The sequence below is a fragment of the Grammomys surdaster genome, unplaced genomic scaffold (genome assembly GCF_004785775.1).
Source record: "Grammomys surdaster isolate TR1022 unplaced genomic scaffold, NIH_TR_1.0 218, whole genome shotgun sequence".
In the NCBI taxonomy this organism is placed as follows: Eukaryota; Metazoa; Chordata; class Mammalia; order Rodentia; family Muridae; genus Grammomys; species Grammomys surdaster.
This window is the reverse complement of record NW_021604663.1, coordinates 1210373-1222832: the sequence shown is the minus strand read 5'-3', so window position 1 is coordinate 1222832 and position 12460 is coordinate 1210373. Positions and strand designations below refer to the sequence as shown.

General features: G+C 45.1%; 1 protein-coding gene across 2 annotated transcripts in view; it reads left to right on the top strand.

Moving 5' to 3' along the window:
• Pacrg (parkin coregulated) overlaps nt 1-12460 on the top strand; it is a 421199-nt gene that overhangs the window by 362297 nt on the left and 46442 nt on the right. The window contains exons 6-8 of one of the 2 annotated variants that reach the window (XM_028772756.1): nt 1182-1217; nt 3278-3291; nt 10964-10981. The exons of the other annotated variant lie outside the window; for it this stretch is intronic. Of the exons in view, the coding sequence (XP_028628589.1) occupies nt 1182-1217; nt 3278-3291; nt 10964-10981 (68 nt within the window). The remainder of the gene's footprint in view (nt 1-1181; nt 1218-3277; nt 3292-10963; nt 10982-12460) is intronic. 2 annotated transcript variants of the gene reach the window in all.

The following is a 12460-nucleotide window of genomic DNA, read 5'->3' as shown; positions in this document are numbered from 1 at the left end:
ACTCCAGCCTGCACTCGGATGAAATAATTGGTCCCTGCACTTTAATAACTGCATTAAGCCCTCTCTCCTACCATGGTTCCTGCTCCAGGCATATAGGACAGAGGGGAACCGGGTGACCCCCCGTATCTCCCCCTGCCATGTAAATTCCCCAAAATACTGTCCTGTTAACCACAGTTCCTGTGTAGAACTGGGATGTCTAGAAAACTCTGTCTGTGTAACTCCAGGCATCTACTAACAACTGTCCAAAATCTACAAGCTAGAATGTTATAAGTTCACGAGCTTTCCAAACTGTGGCCTGTTAGATAAACCACATACAGCCCCACCAGAGAATGCTAGGCACGTATTCAGTGCTTGAAAGCAAGCCTTGCCCTCTTTGCTAGACTTGGGGTTCCTCATCTACAGTGCATGCAGAAGTGGGCAGACAACCACTTAAACCAAATAGAATTAACATCTTTTTTTTACTGGATGAAATGGGCCACTTCCTTGCCCTGTACTCATGCCAGCTCGGCTCTCAGTGCCGACCTCTGCAAATACAGGTGGCATTCCACAAGCCTCAAGGCTCCAAACTGATGACGGAGGGACCTGAGAGTAGTGACTCAGGACAACCACATGACTACACACAGTTCATTCCAGGAATATTTATCCCAAAGAGAACACAACACACAAGAGCAGAAAATTGGAGTTGTGTTCTTATAACAGGATGAGACCGCCTGCACCAGGTTTCTATTGGAACTCAGAGAAAAGTAAAGGCTCCTTAGCTACTGGAACAAGGTAATCAAGACACATACCTCCCCCATGTCTTCAGACATGAAGGCTCCCCCTCCACTCACAGGCACAGAGAACACCTCACCTGAACAGGTGGCCTCAGCTACAGGGACAGTCAAGCTCTTTTAGGACTAGAACACCCTAAGGAGGGTGGAGGTGTCAGCTCATTTCAAAGATCAGACAGCTCCCAAAGGAGACTGAAGAGACAGCCAGAGAAGCCATTTCTTAGGGGTGCCAAAAGAAGGTGGTAAACAGAGAGTATTGCCAATAGTTGTCTGAAGAGCAAGAAGTAAGAGGGGGCACAGATGTCCCATGAGCTGACCGTCATCCCCAGCAGCTTTGATAGAGAGGTGAGACAGAAACTTGGCTCAGAGAAAACAAAGATACGTGAGCGAAAGTCAGTCTAGTCTCAGGAGAAACTTGACTGTGAGGGGAAGTCTGGAAGTATCTTGGTAGAGTTGGGTTTAGGCCGGGGTTTTAAGATGGAAGCAACAAGGCTCACGTTTAAATGTAAAAAGTTCTAATCCCCAAATGGGAAATGCCAAAGGGAGACAGAATCACCTATAGGCTAAGGTGTGACTAGGGTTTGCCTGAAGCTGGAAGGAGCTCACAGCAGCAAGGAGACCAGGCAGGACTCTTCAGGACGGTGGAAGGATAAGAGATATTTTTCTTATATTCTGTTTGCATAGAATGCTCACACCCCATGACCACCCTTAAAATAACCTCTTGATTTTCCCGTGGTTATAGCTGCCTCTCATGAGGAAAATCATGGCCGAAATAGATGGTTATGATGATTATGTATGATTCTTATGACAAAGGAATTATAGCTCAAGACTGTGGCTGCCTTTAGTTTCTAGGATATGAAGTACCTGCCCCCACATCCTCAGGGCCTTCCTGTGAGAAGGGCCTGTCCTATACGCAGTGCTGGCCTGTCCCGGTAGCTATCCTGCAACGAGGAAAAACTACACTGCTGTGACTCAAATTCCACAGCGGGCCGGAGCCTCTTGTCTGTTTTTCTGGAAGACATCACTTTTGAACGGTTTTACATCTATATTACAGAGATTTATTTTTAATTTTTCAAAACTTCTCTACTATCCTCCAAAGAGCCCTAAACTGTAAGTTCCTATTTAAATTCTGCCCCTGGCAAGCTGATTTACTCTTGAGTTTGGTGTTTTATTATTGTCGAATGTCGCGTATAAGACGAGAGCTTTGGGGAAACCTGCAGACGTTCTGATATTTCCAAAGGTCACTTGTTATATGGCTGAACTCCAAGCATTTTTTCATCTTCAACTGCCTGCGTGTGTTGATGGACCCACAAATGGGCCACCACAGTTGCAGGAAATGCTAGTGCTCTGGCAGGCCCTGCCACATAGAGTGCCACGAGGAAGCTCGGACTTGACAACGCCAGAGAAGAACTGCTGCTGTCCTCCCACCAGCTAAAGAGCACCTACCTCCCCTCAAACCCAAATGCGGTTCATACCAAGTGCGTTTTCTGGTCTCCAGTGTTTCCTGGCCTCCACCTTCACACTGCCATTTTAAGCTTGCGACCATCTATGTGTGCTTGAGTCTACCTGGACCTAAAAAAATCCTCTTTCCACGTCTATGCTTGCCTAGCATCGTTCCCTTTTGGAAAGGCGTGTTTGTCGTAGGAGAGTAAGCTTTATTACTGTTGTATACCAGAGCCCAGGGGTTCTGGATCATCCTGTCAGTAACGTGCTAACGCATTAAAGAAGGAGTCATGTGACTACCGCCTCCTTTGCACACTTCGACTGGTTGGCCAGGCAGCTTTGTGATACAGGATTCTGGGTCTCTGCCCACTTCAGATGAGTGAAAGGCCATGGCCAACTAAGGACGTCTGTTCTAAACACTGAGAAAGGATTAGGAGGCGGTAGAAAGGACGCAAAGCTCCACCAAACACTTGCCTTTCCTCTAAGAGGGCCTTGGATAATTGAGGAATTGCAGCTAAAAGATTTTTTTTTTTTAGATATAAGTGTAGGTTTCCTTTAATTAGTCAGCATAGTAAATTTCATCAACCCAAAATACATAGCATTGTTTGATTGTTATGAGAGAGGATGAGAGCCTAGTCTTCAGCTTTCTAGTCTGAGATTATTTCTGTTCGTATTATTGCTTCATAAAATTATGCTGGGATTCATACATCCCGGTTTGCACTCACTACATTTTTACAGTAGATAAAATATTTCATTATTTCCGACTTAGTGTTTTCTTCATAAACATTTTTATTAATGTAATTGAGTAAATAGGAAAAGGAAAGATAAATTAGCTGTTGTTTATTTTTTGTTTTTCTTGAGCAAAATGAAAACATTCAGTTTTTGGTGAAAATTGAAGACCAACTGTAACGTGGTCCAAAGCGTAACCCGCCGGTTTAAAACACAGGAAATGGGATGTCCTCTGCCACGCCACTGCTCTTTAGAAAGCTGCATTTCTGTTCTCTAAGAGGTCGTAGGAAAAGAGACACAAGTGCCACAGATAACAGGGGTAGGTCATGAGTCAGTCTCGTTGTCATCTGTTTTCTCTTGCAAACTCTTCCTCTACAGACACTCTGGTGTGTAGCATCATACACTGTTGAGCCTCGTAGGCTTCAGCCACATGGTTTGCTCAGTATCCTTAGCCAGTGCATCAAATTATGCATTTTAATTACCAGCCAACATGGCCAAACTTTCTATCGTGGAGCGATGCTTGATTTATATATGCAAGAGTTATCTGTTCCTGTGTGAACACGTGTATATCTCACCTGCACCCAAAATCCTGAGCCTGCTTGCTGGTCAGCAAATATAGAATATTCTCTAAGGCATACTACAGAAGACAGTCCTCATCAAGTTGAAATGTATCTTCTTCTTAGTTAGCTGATAAAGAACGTGACTGATGGTACACTCAGCTGCATAAAAATTAATTTTATTCTACAATTGAATATGTGGTCTCAAATTTTCATATCTCTATCTTTTAAGGATGTACATTTTGTTTCTTAAATGAAGTATTTTGTTAATTCAATAGATATTTTGTTTGTAATAAAATACTATGAGCATGGAAGAACCTTTGTTTCAGCAAATGAGTTTTATGTTCAATAGTAAGTCATTAAATCCAATCAATTCCAGAATTCACAACTCAGTTCTTGAATAGAGACGAATAGGGTTTTGATTTACTTCAACTGAATCTATGGGAAATGTTTGCTATGTTTTGGTCGACTTTATAACTTAGTGTTACTTGGAAGACAGGAGTGTTGAATACTGAGACATAATAAAAATTTGGACCAGTTAAACTGAGAGAAGTCTCTGGAAAGAGTCAAGAATAATGGGGAAAAAATGATTTGATAGATTCCCTCTGCCCCTGAAGTCCAAGCAAGCCTCCTGCTGGTGGCTACTCTGGGTATTTTGGCCATTTCCTCCTGACAGTCTAGACAAAAAGTGACCTTTAACTGGATGACACAGCTGTCACTCCTGCACTTTGAATGACTCTCCCTTGATTTCTATCTCTGTTCATCTTATTTTTTCTCAGTATTATAAAATAAGACACAAGAAAATTTCCCTGGATGAAGATCTCCCTAAACTGTTCACTGCCTGTTCTCCGCCTCTGTTGCCATCCTTCTTGCTTGGTCCTTGATGCTTGTGTTGACCCAGCTCATCCTTCAACACTGTGCTTGGTTTCTAATTTTTACATCTAGTTATTTATATGGAGTGCCACAGGGCGTGTGTGGAGGTCAGGAGAAAAGTTGCAGAAGTCTTTCTCTCCTTCCATTTATGTGGTGTCTGAGGATCAAACTCAGGTCATCAGGTGTGGTAGCACATGTCTTTGTCTGCTAGCCAATTCCAGTTTTGGTGTGTTACAACTGGTCCAATGATTTTGTTGTTCATGTCTATGACCTGCCACCCTCCACAAACGGCTTTCCTGAAACCAAATGTTACCTGCTTCAGCAACCCTAGCAACTGACCCAGCGGTCAGGACTTGGATAGCATAAATAAATATAGAAGGAAATATACGTAATGAAAGGTTTTCACATTTTAGTTCCAAATCCCGTCATCCAGGGAAAGTACCTGATGCAAAGCACATATTCTTAGGTGTCTTTGATGTTTAAAAAGTGAAGCTAAGAACACCTTGTCTCTAAGTTTCTGTAGCGTGCACGCAAAGCAATGACTGAGATTTGTGCTATGCACGAGCTGCTTTTTTCTCTACCCTCAATGGGAGAGACCTGTCACGTGTTGATCTCAGTGTCCAGCTGGCGGACCCTGTGCTCTGTTGGTTTCAGCACACCATGGCCTTCTGCTGTTACCAGCATCTCTAGAGGTGCCTCCTTGGTCTCTTGGTGACTAGTTCCTTTGTTTCTTTCTGTGACACAAAGACCTGACAAAAGCGGTGGATGGGAGAAAGGAAGGAAAAAGGAAAGAAGGAGGGAGGGTGGGAAGGAGGGAGGGAGGGAGGGAGGGAGGGAGGGAGGGAGGGAGGGAGGAAGGGACAGGAAGGAAGGAGAAAGAGAGAGACTTTTATTTTGGCTCACTGTTTGAGGGGACTGTCCCTCACGAGAAGGAAAGCATGGCGTCAGTTTAGGTGGCTGTTCACCTTCTATGTTAGGAAGCAGCGGAAGCTGCTGGTACTCAGCTTCCTTTCCCATTTTTAGTCAGTTGAGTGCCAGCCTATGGTATGTTGCTGCTCACATTTGGGGAGGCCTTCCCACCTCAATTAACTTTGTCAGAAATTCCTTCACAGACACCTAGAGATTTTTTTTCCCGGGTTATTCTGGAACCTGTCATGTTGACAGTATTAAACATTACGCTTATACTTGATTTCAAGAACTTCCTTTCTGAGAGACTCCCAGGTCTAGACTACAAAGTTTAATTGACTAACCTCCCCCCAGAATCCTGCCTGGAGCCCCGAGCTCTTCCAGAACCGCATCAAAGATTCCCTAGAGCTGGATCGTTTGCTTTTCCCACATACTAAACCTTCGCCTCTCTTACCGCCTTTATCCTTGTCATCATGACCAGACAGTGGGCCATTTACACACACACACACACATGCACACACACACGCACACACACGCACACACACGCACATTACCAGGCTACAAGCAAGGTGTGCTTGCAAGACTCTGGGCAGCCAGCAGCTTAGTTAAGTTTAGAATTTGCCTCATTAGCTCAGAGCTTGCTCAATCACCAGGGAGTGGAACTGGAGGGTGGTATCATGGAGGGGGAGGGGGAGGAAAACATAACGGGTAGTTGGGTCGAGAAGTGGCATTAAGAATGGAACTCATAAAATAAGGAAACTTCAGAGTAGGGAAAGGATTTTTAAGAAGGAAAAAAAAGACAAAAAAAAAAAAAAAGGAACAGCTTGTTTCTTTCCAAGCACAAGCTATGCCCATGCTCCTGAAGGCATCCATGAAACCTACACTACTGAGTGCAGCTTCAGGTGTTGAACTTTAGGGTCTACAACTACAGGCTGGAGTCAAAGATGCTGTCTATCTGTCGGTGTTCATGGTCCTTCCAGAGGAGCTTGCATGGTCCCAGCCTCCCCCAGGACATCCTCTGTTGTCACATGAGGGCCACAGTTTCTGAAGGTGTAAAAGCCACTAAAGCAAGAACTCTTTCATTCAATCTCACCCTGACCAGAGAGATTCGCGGTAGTACTCATGGTAGGGAGATGGCCAACTCGAGGTCCAGTCTCAGGTCCCTAAGCAGATCTATCTGGTAAGTGGTGAGAGTAAGTTCTTGCCCTTGGTGAACTGACTCAAAAGCAGGTTCCCTCCAGAGCCTGCCAGGGCCAGTGTCTCAGATGTGTTCATGTTCAAGCGAGATTCCTCCTACCATCTTACTGAATTTTTCTTCAAAAAAGAAAAGAGAGGCATTAGATTCCTCTTGATGTTTTTAAATCTCCTCAAAAGGCTACTTGAATCTACTTGATGTCTCCTCGAGTCTACTTGGTGCCTAGATCTGCCCATCTCACTTCAATTCTTACCACAAATTATAGAGAAAACTGATGATTGGTGGGTTTTAGTCATGTTGTTTTGAGAAAAATAAGATTTCATACATCATATGAATTTCATCATGTCATAGAAAACAGGAGAAAGTAACAGTGTAGCTCAGGAGTTAATGCCTTTGAGATGTACCATCCCTGGCCTGAAATCAGTAAAATAACCAACTCTTCACTTAAGATTTAAAAAAAAAAAATCTCACCTTTTCCCTCAAGGCTTTATAGATTAACATATTAAGAAAAATAGAAAGGATGACCAGTTAGAATTCCAAACAAATTCTTAAACTTTATGATTATTACAACACTACACCAGACAAGTTGGGGTCTGAGAGGCTATTATCTCAGAATCATTTGTCCTGTCCCTCATGGAATGATGTGGCCAGCACCACAGGTGACCAAGTCACTTAGCTCCACATGGGCTCAGCTTGGGAACTCTTCTCTTTTTTAGTCAGGGTTGAAGGAGGAACCTATGGGTAGAGCCAGAATCACCAGAGAGGCCAGGTCTGAGAAGGGATGCAGCCTTGAAATTAGATCTGGTGGATGTGCATTCTTCTAGGTTCCCCCTAGAGACACATCGCCCCCAATGCCAGCAGGAAGTAGCCAGATTTCACGACGACCCTATTCCTGCTTCACCATCACCTCTTTCTAATTTTTCTTTTTAACTAAACCAAAACATGGGAATGTTAGTATTCTGTCTAAACTCCACCTCCACAGTTATCTGGCAACACCCAGGTATGCTCCTCCCCACAGTTACCTGAAACAGCCAGGTAGGCGTGCCCACTATAAAAGAGGCTGCTTGCCTCCTCCTCTCTCTCTCTTACTTTCTTGCCTCTAGCTTCTCCTCGCCCTTCCTCCCTTCCTTTCCCCTTCTCTCCTCGTGGTCATGGCCGCCCTCCTCTTCTCTCCTCTCTCTCTCCTCTTTCTCCACCATCTTCTCCCGTTTCTCTCCCTACCTTTGCACTCTGCCCTGAATAAACCCCCTCCCCTTTGGAAAAAAAAAAAAAGAAATTAGATCTGGTGGATGTGGCTGGAGCCAAGGTGGGTGTGGCTGGAGCCAAGGTGGGTGTGGCTGGAGCCAAATGGGTGTGACTGGAGCCAAGGTGGGTGTGGCTGGAGCCAAGGTGAGCACACTTTGTATTGTTGACTCAGAGAAAGGTGAGGTGAGATCCACACCGTCAGATGAATTCAAAGGATGGACGCATGTGGTCAGAAGTACAGAAGCATCTAAGTCTCAAACAAATCCAACCCCTTCAGGAATCCCACCATTCACTGCGAATACACATGGTGGGAGAAGTGAAGGGATGGATGGGTGTGGTCTGCCTCACAACCAATAATGTCACCATCAAGTGGGATTACCCAAGAGGAAAACACAGCTGCCTGCCTGCCTGCCTGCCTGCCTGCGTTTCCTTCCTCCCCTTCCTCTCTTCTTTTATCTCTTCCTTTTTCCCTCCCTTTCTTACTGATGAGGGTAGCCAAAGCTGAGCTCAGTAAACACAACACAACACCTTATCATCCACCTTATCTACAGCTGTTTCCACCCACACAACAGTAACAACAACAACAAAAGAAAAGTGAGATCAAAAGTCAGGAAATTGATTTAGGTTCATTCACACAGACATCTTTCCTCCTGCCCTACAGGGCCTGCTGGCTCGAGTGGAAATCCCATCCTTAGAGCTTATTTACATAAATGATAATCATCTGTTGAATTGTACCCAAAGCTAATGGCCAGCAGACATCTGGGCCCACGATGCTATCAGTTAATGCCACTGTGTGCGGAGTGCAGCACACAGGCACATCGCTCACAGGGCAGCACCGGCTCTGTCTGTTTCTGCACGTTCTTCGGTGCGATCCGCATGTATTTTAGAAAGTGCCGCACTTGCCTACCGCTAGGCTGTAAAACTGTAGCATTTCCCGCTTGATTTATAGGGCTCAATTATCTCTCCTCAGTCATATGAGATGTCTTTTCTAATAAAGGGCCAAAGAGTCTGAGAGGCAGCATCTGTGCCGCACACACAGAAGGGTGATAGGATCACGGCAGGTTTCCCCGTGGCTTAGCAAACATTCACAAACAGGGGAAATTGGAGCTACTCATCCAATATGTTTCAGCCTCCGTGGACTCAACTAATAAAGTAACCATGGAAAAATTAAATATGTGTAAACCAGAGCACCTTTATGGCACTTACCGGGTTATTGCGTTGTGTCACTTGTACCAAGGACCGTTTCCAGGCTGCAGGGGGAGGAAGAAAGTCTTTTGCTTTTATTTGAAAAGATGATGATGTCTCAAAATATTATAGAGAAAACCGTGTCCAAGTGAGTGCGTGCAGACCTGGACCAACAGTAAGCGGGTCTGCCTCGTGGATCACGCACTGCAGGTGAAATGGGCCTTGCTTTGTGGATCTTTCCACCTGAACACAAATGCCTTTTGCTCTACCGAAAGAAACACTGCGTTATGATTAAGGAGATCTGGGTTTGTATTTCTATTGCTGTTGTTTTTTTTAACCAGTCAAGATATATTTGGATAAATGTATTAACCCATGAGAGCAGGCATAGCCCTATCCATGTCTGTCCTTTCCCTGGAACCATGGCCCAGGAACCACAGTCATGTATTGTATTCCTGGGTGGTGCCACATGCTGATTCCACTCAAGTTCTGACGCTGTAGTTCTGTCTTAAACAAACATCCCCAGCACCACAGGGTCTGTCTGTCCCTCAGTTCTCCCCACCTGGCTGTTGCTGACACTGCCATACAGAGTCACTGTGAGGATAGACTACCACAGGGGAGAGCCTGACAAGCACCTGGCTTGGAGTCACACCTGCCACAAAGAAGCACCACACCTGAGATGTCCCTGCGGCTCCGTCTCTGTCCTGTGCAGACACCAGGGATATGCCTGCATCACCTCCATCCCCACCCCCACCCCCAGTCTTTAGAGTTTCCCCTGTGTAGGTGTGTGACACTCAAGCTGGGGTACTGGAGACAGAACTCGGGTCCCCATACTTAGCAGTTGCCTACATTTTGTTTGTTTTGTTTTGTTTTGTTTTGTTCTGTCCTGTTGTGTTCTGTTTTGTTTTCAATAACATTTAGCCTTGCTGAAGTGCAGGGGCACACATCTCTAATCCCAGGCAAAGCAAGGTTGATTCCTGTGAGTTCCAGGCCAGCCATGACTATATGGTAAAACCCTATATCAAAAAGAAAATTAATCTAGGCACCTAAACCCGAAATCCTGGGGCTCAGAAGGAGAGCCATAGATCCTGCCCCACAGTGGAAGAATTGGTCAGTGACCACAGGCGCTCCTAAAAGGATGTGATACAGGCTGTGATGACCAAGCCTTGCAGCAGAGGCTTGCAAGCGCTCAACAGTGTCGCTCGGGGTCTTCAGTTTGAACTCCTGGCATTTGTGTTTACCAGTGATTCACAAAGATGACTTCAGCACCACATGTGCCTTCAAACAAATCCCAAGTGTCTAATCCGGAGGCTTTCTCCAGCCCGTGTCCTAGAACAAAGAAAGGCTGTGCACTAACCACCGTCCAATTAGGCCCTTCTCAGTAGAGCTCCTCTGAGGAGAAATGCCTTTCCTAAATCGAATCTTTAATTCTTCCCATTGCATTTGATCCTCACAGAATGAGTCTGTGATGTTTTTCTATGAGTTGTCATCTAGGACCTCCCACGAGTCATCAGCATTTTCTGTGGTGTAGACCACCCAGACCGAAAAGGCTTTAGAACAGACACATTCTGGACACTAGGGATGCATGCAGTACCGGGCTATAAGAGCCCTGTCCTGAGAGCAAGCTGACTTGTTTGCCTTTGTTTCTATTTACAGACTAGAAGCCCTGCCATGTAAGTTTGTGCTTCAAAGACCAGGCTCTGACTGTATCTCCTCCCCCTAGACCCCAGCAGATCCCAGCAAGGGCCAGGGAGGATGAACATAAGCAGGAGAGGGCCAACAGCGTTACCATCACATATCACAAATTATATTTCCCAGCATGCCTATTCCCCAAAGGTACCAGCCCATCCAGTTGCCAAACTAAGTCTTCATTTTGATGTAATCTTTTAAAAGAATAAATGTACGTGATGCTAGAATGAAATGCTTTTTAGACAATAATGGTGTTAGATTGTAAGGTTTTAATGTTGGCAAACAACGTATTTCAGCCACTGAGAAATTACATAGCAATAAAAACTGCTGGGGCGGGCTTTAAAGCGAGAAGTCAATTGCTACTCAACTCTGAGTGACCATCTAGGAAGAAAGTAACTGTCCCCATGTCGGAGTGGGGTGTGAATAAGTGGGCTTCATCCTTCCCCTCTGCTCTAGCCTACCTCCGATGCTTTTAGACCCCCATTTCTGTTTCGCAGACTACATTTTCCAACAAAGAGTATTGGTTTCATACATTCCATCATTTATACTTGAACTAAATAAGCGGGGACATCGTTTCCCCAGAGAATGTTAAAGACACAGACTTATCTTTGAATGTCCACTTTGGAGGCATGTTTTTAACACAAATAAGTTCCATAAACTATTTCTGTTAATAACCATTGGGTCTATAAACCATCGTCCTTTCAAAATGTGCATTTCTGTCTGAATTATAATTACTGCTTGAAGCGAAATACAATTTAGTATTTATATGACTTGGGGTGCTTTTCATATAGTCGTAAAGGACCCTCCTTGAACATGCCTTTATTTGTTAGGAAGCAACTGACCCACCCAGGCCACCGCATACAAAGGTGGTTGGTGGCTCCTCGTTGAGAAAAGGCAGGGATCAAACGTCCTGGAAAACCAACCCCCAATTTCTTTTCTGGTCCTTACCTGTCTTCTCCCTTGATGTCTCAGTCTATCTTAGCTTCCAAACCCTTCATCCCAAACACACACATGCACACATACATGCATGCATGTGCATGCATGCGCATACGTGCGCACACACACACACACCACCTGCTTGCCCTCTGCTCTGCTGAGTTCCTAGCCAGCTGTGCTGACACCCTTGGGCTTTCTAAGGAAAAAGTGTTGAAGGCAGCCTTTGACCTACCCACCCCCAGCATTGTCTTCTCCACCTCAGTTCCTGTATCAAAGGAAATGAGACCGTCTTCCTCTATGCCTCCTGCATACACCCACATCCTACAGAAACAAAGAGCCCCACCTCTTCACCCCCATGAGTCTGACCCCTCAGGACTCCAATTGAGGCCTGTCACCTGGGGTGCCACAACTGCTCTACAAAGTTCTACACAGCAAAGGACAATGTTGTCCACATCCGTGAAGCAGACACAATGATCCTTTTAACAATGGTTTGCTTGATAATAGCCTGGGGCCCAAATTAAAATTGTAGGACGATGGATGACAGGGAAATGACTCAAGGTTTGAGTTAACATGCTCCAAGCCAGGAAACCACTTTTCTTCTAGAAGATTAATCTTGCATTATAGTGAGCACTGCTCATTCCAGAGGGCTAGATAAGGTCAACAGTGCACTGCACATGTACATCAGTAGTGCACTGGGCATGTGCATTAGTAGTGCACTGCGCATGTGCATTAAGGATACGTGGGTGTAAAGGGTTGATGCCTGGCTAAGGAAGGTGCTACCCTTCCTGCCTTCCATGAGCCACATTCTAGACTCTAGAATCTAGAACAACACCAGGCATTTGCCTCTGGAAAACATTCTCCTATAGACTTCCTACTCCCTGTTACAGCTCAAATCTGGTCTGCTTTTTCCCCACGGGAAAGATTAAATCCTTCAT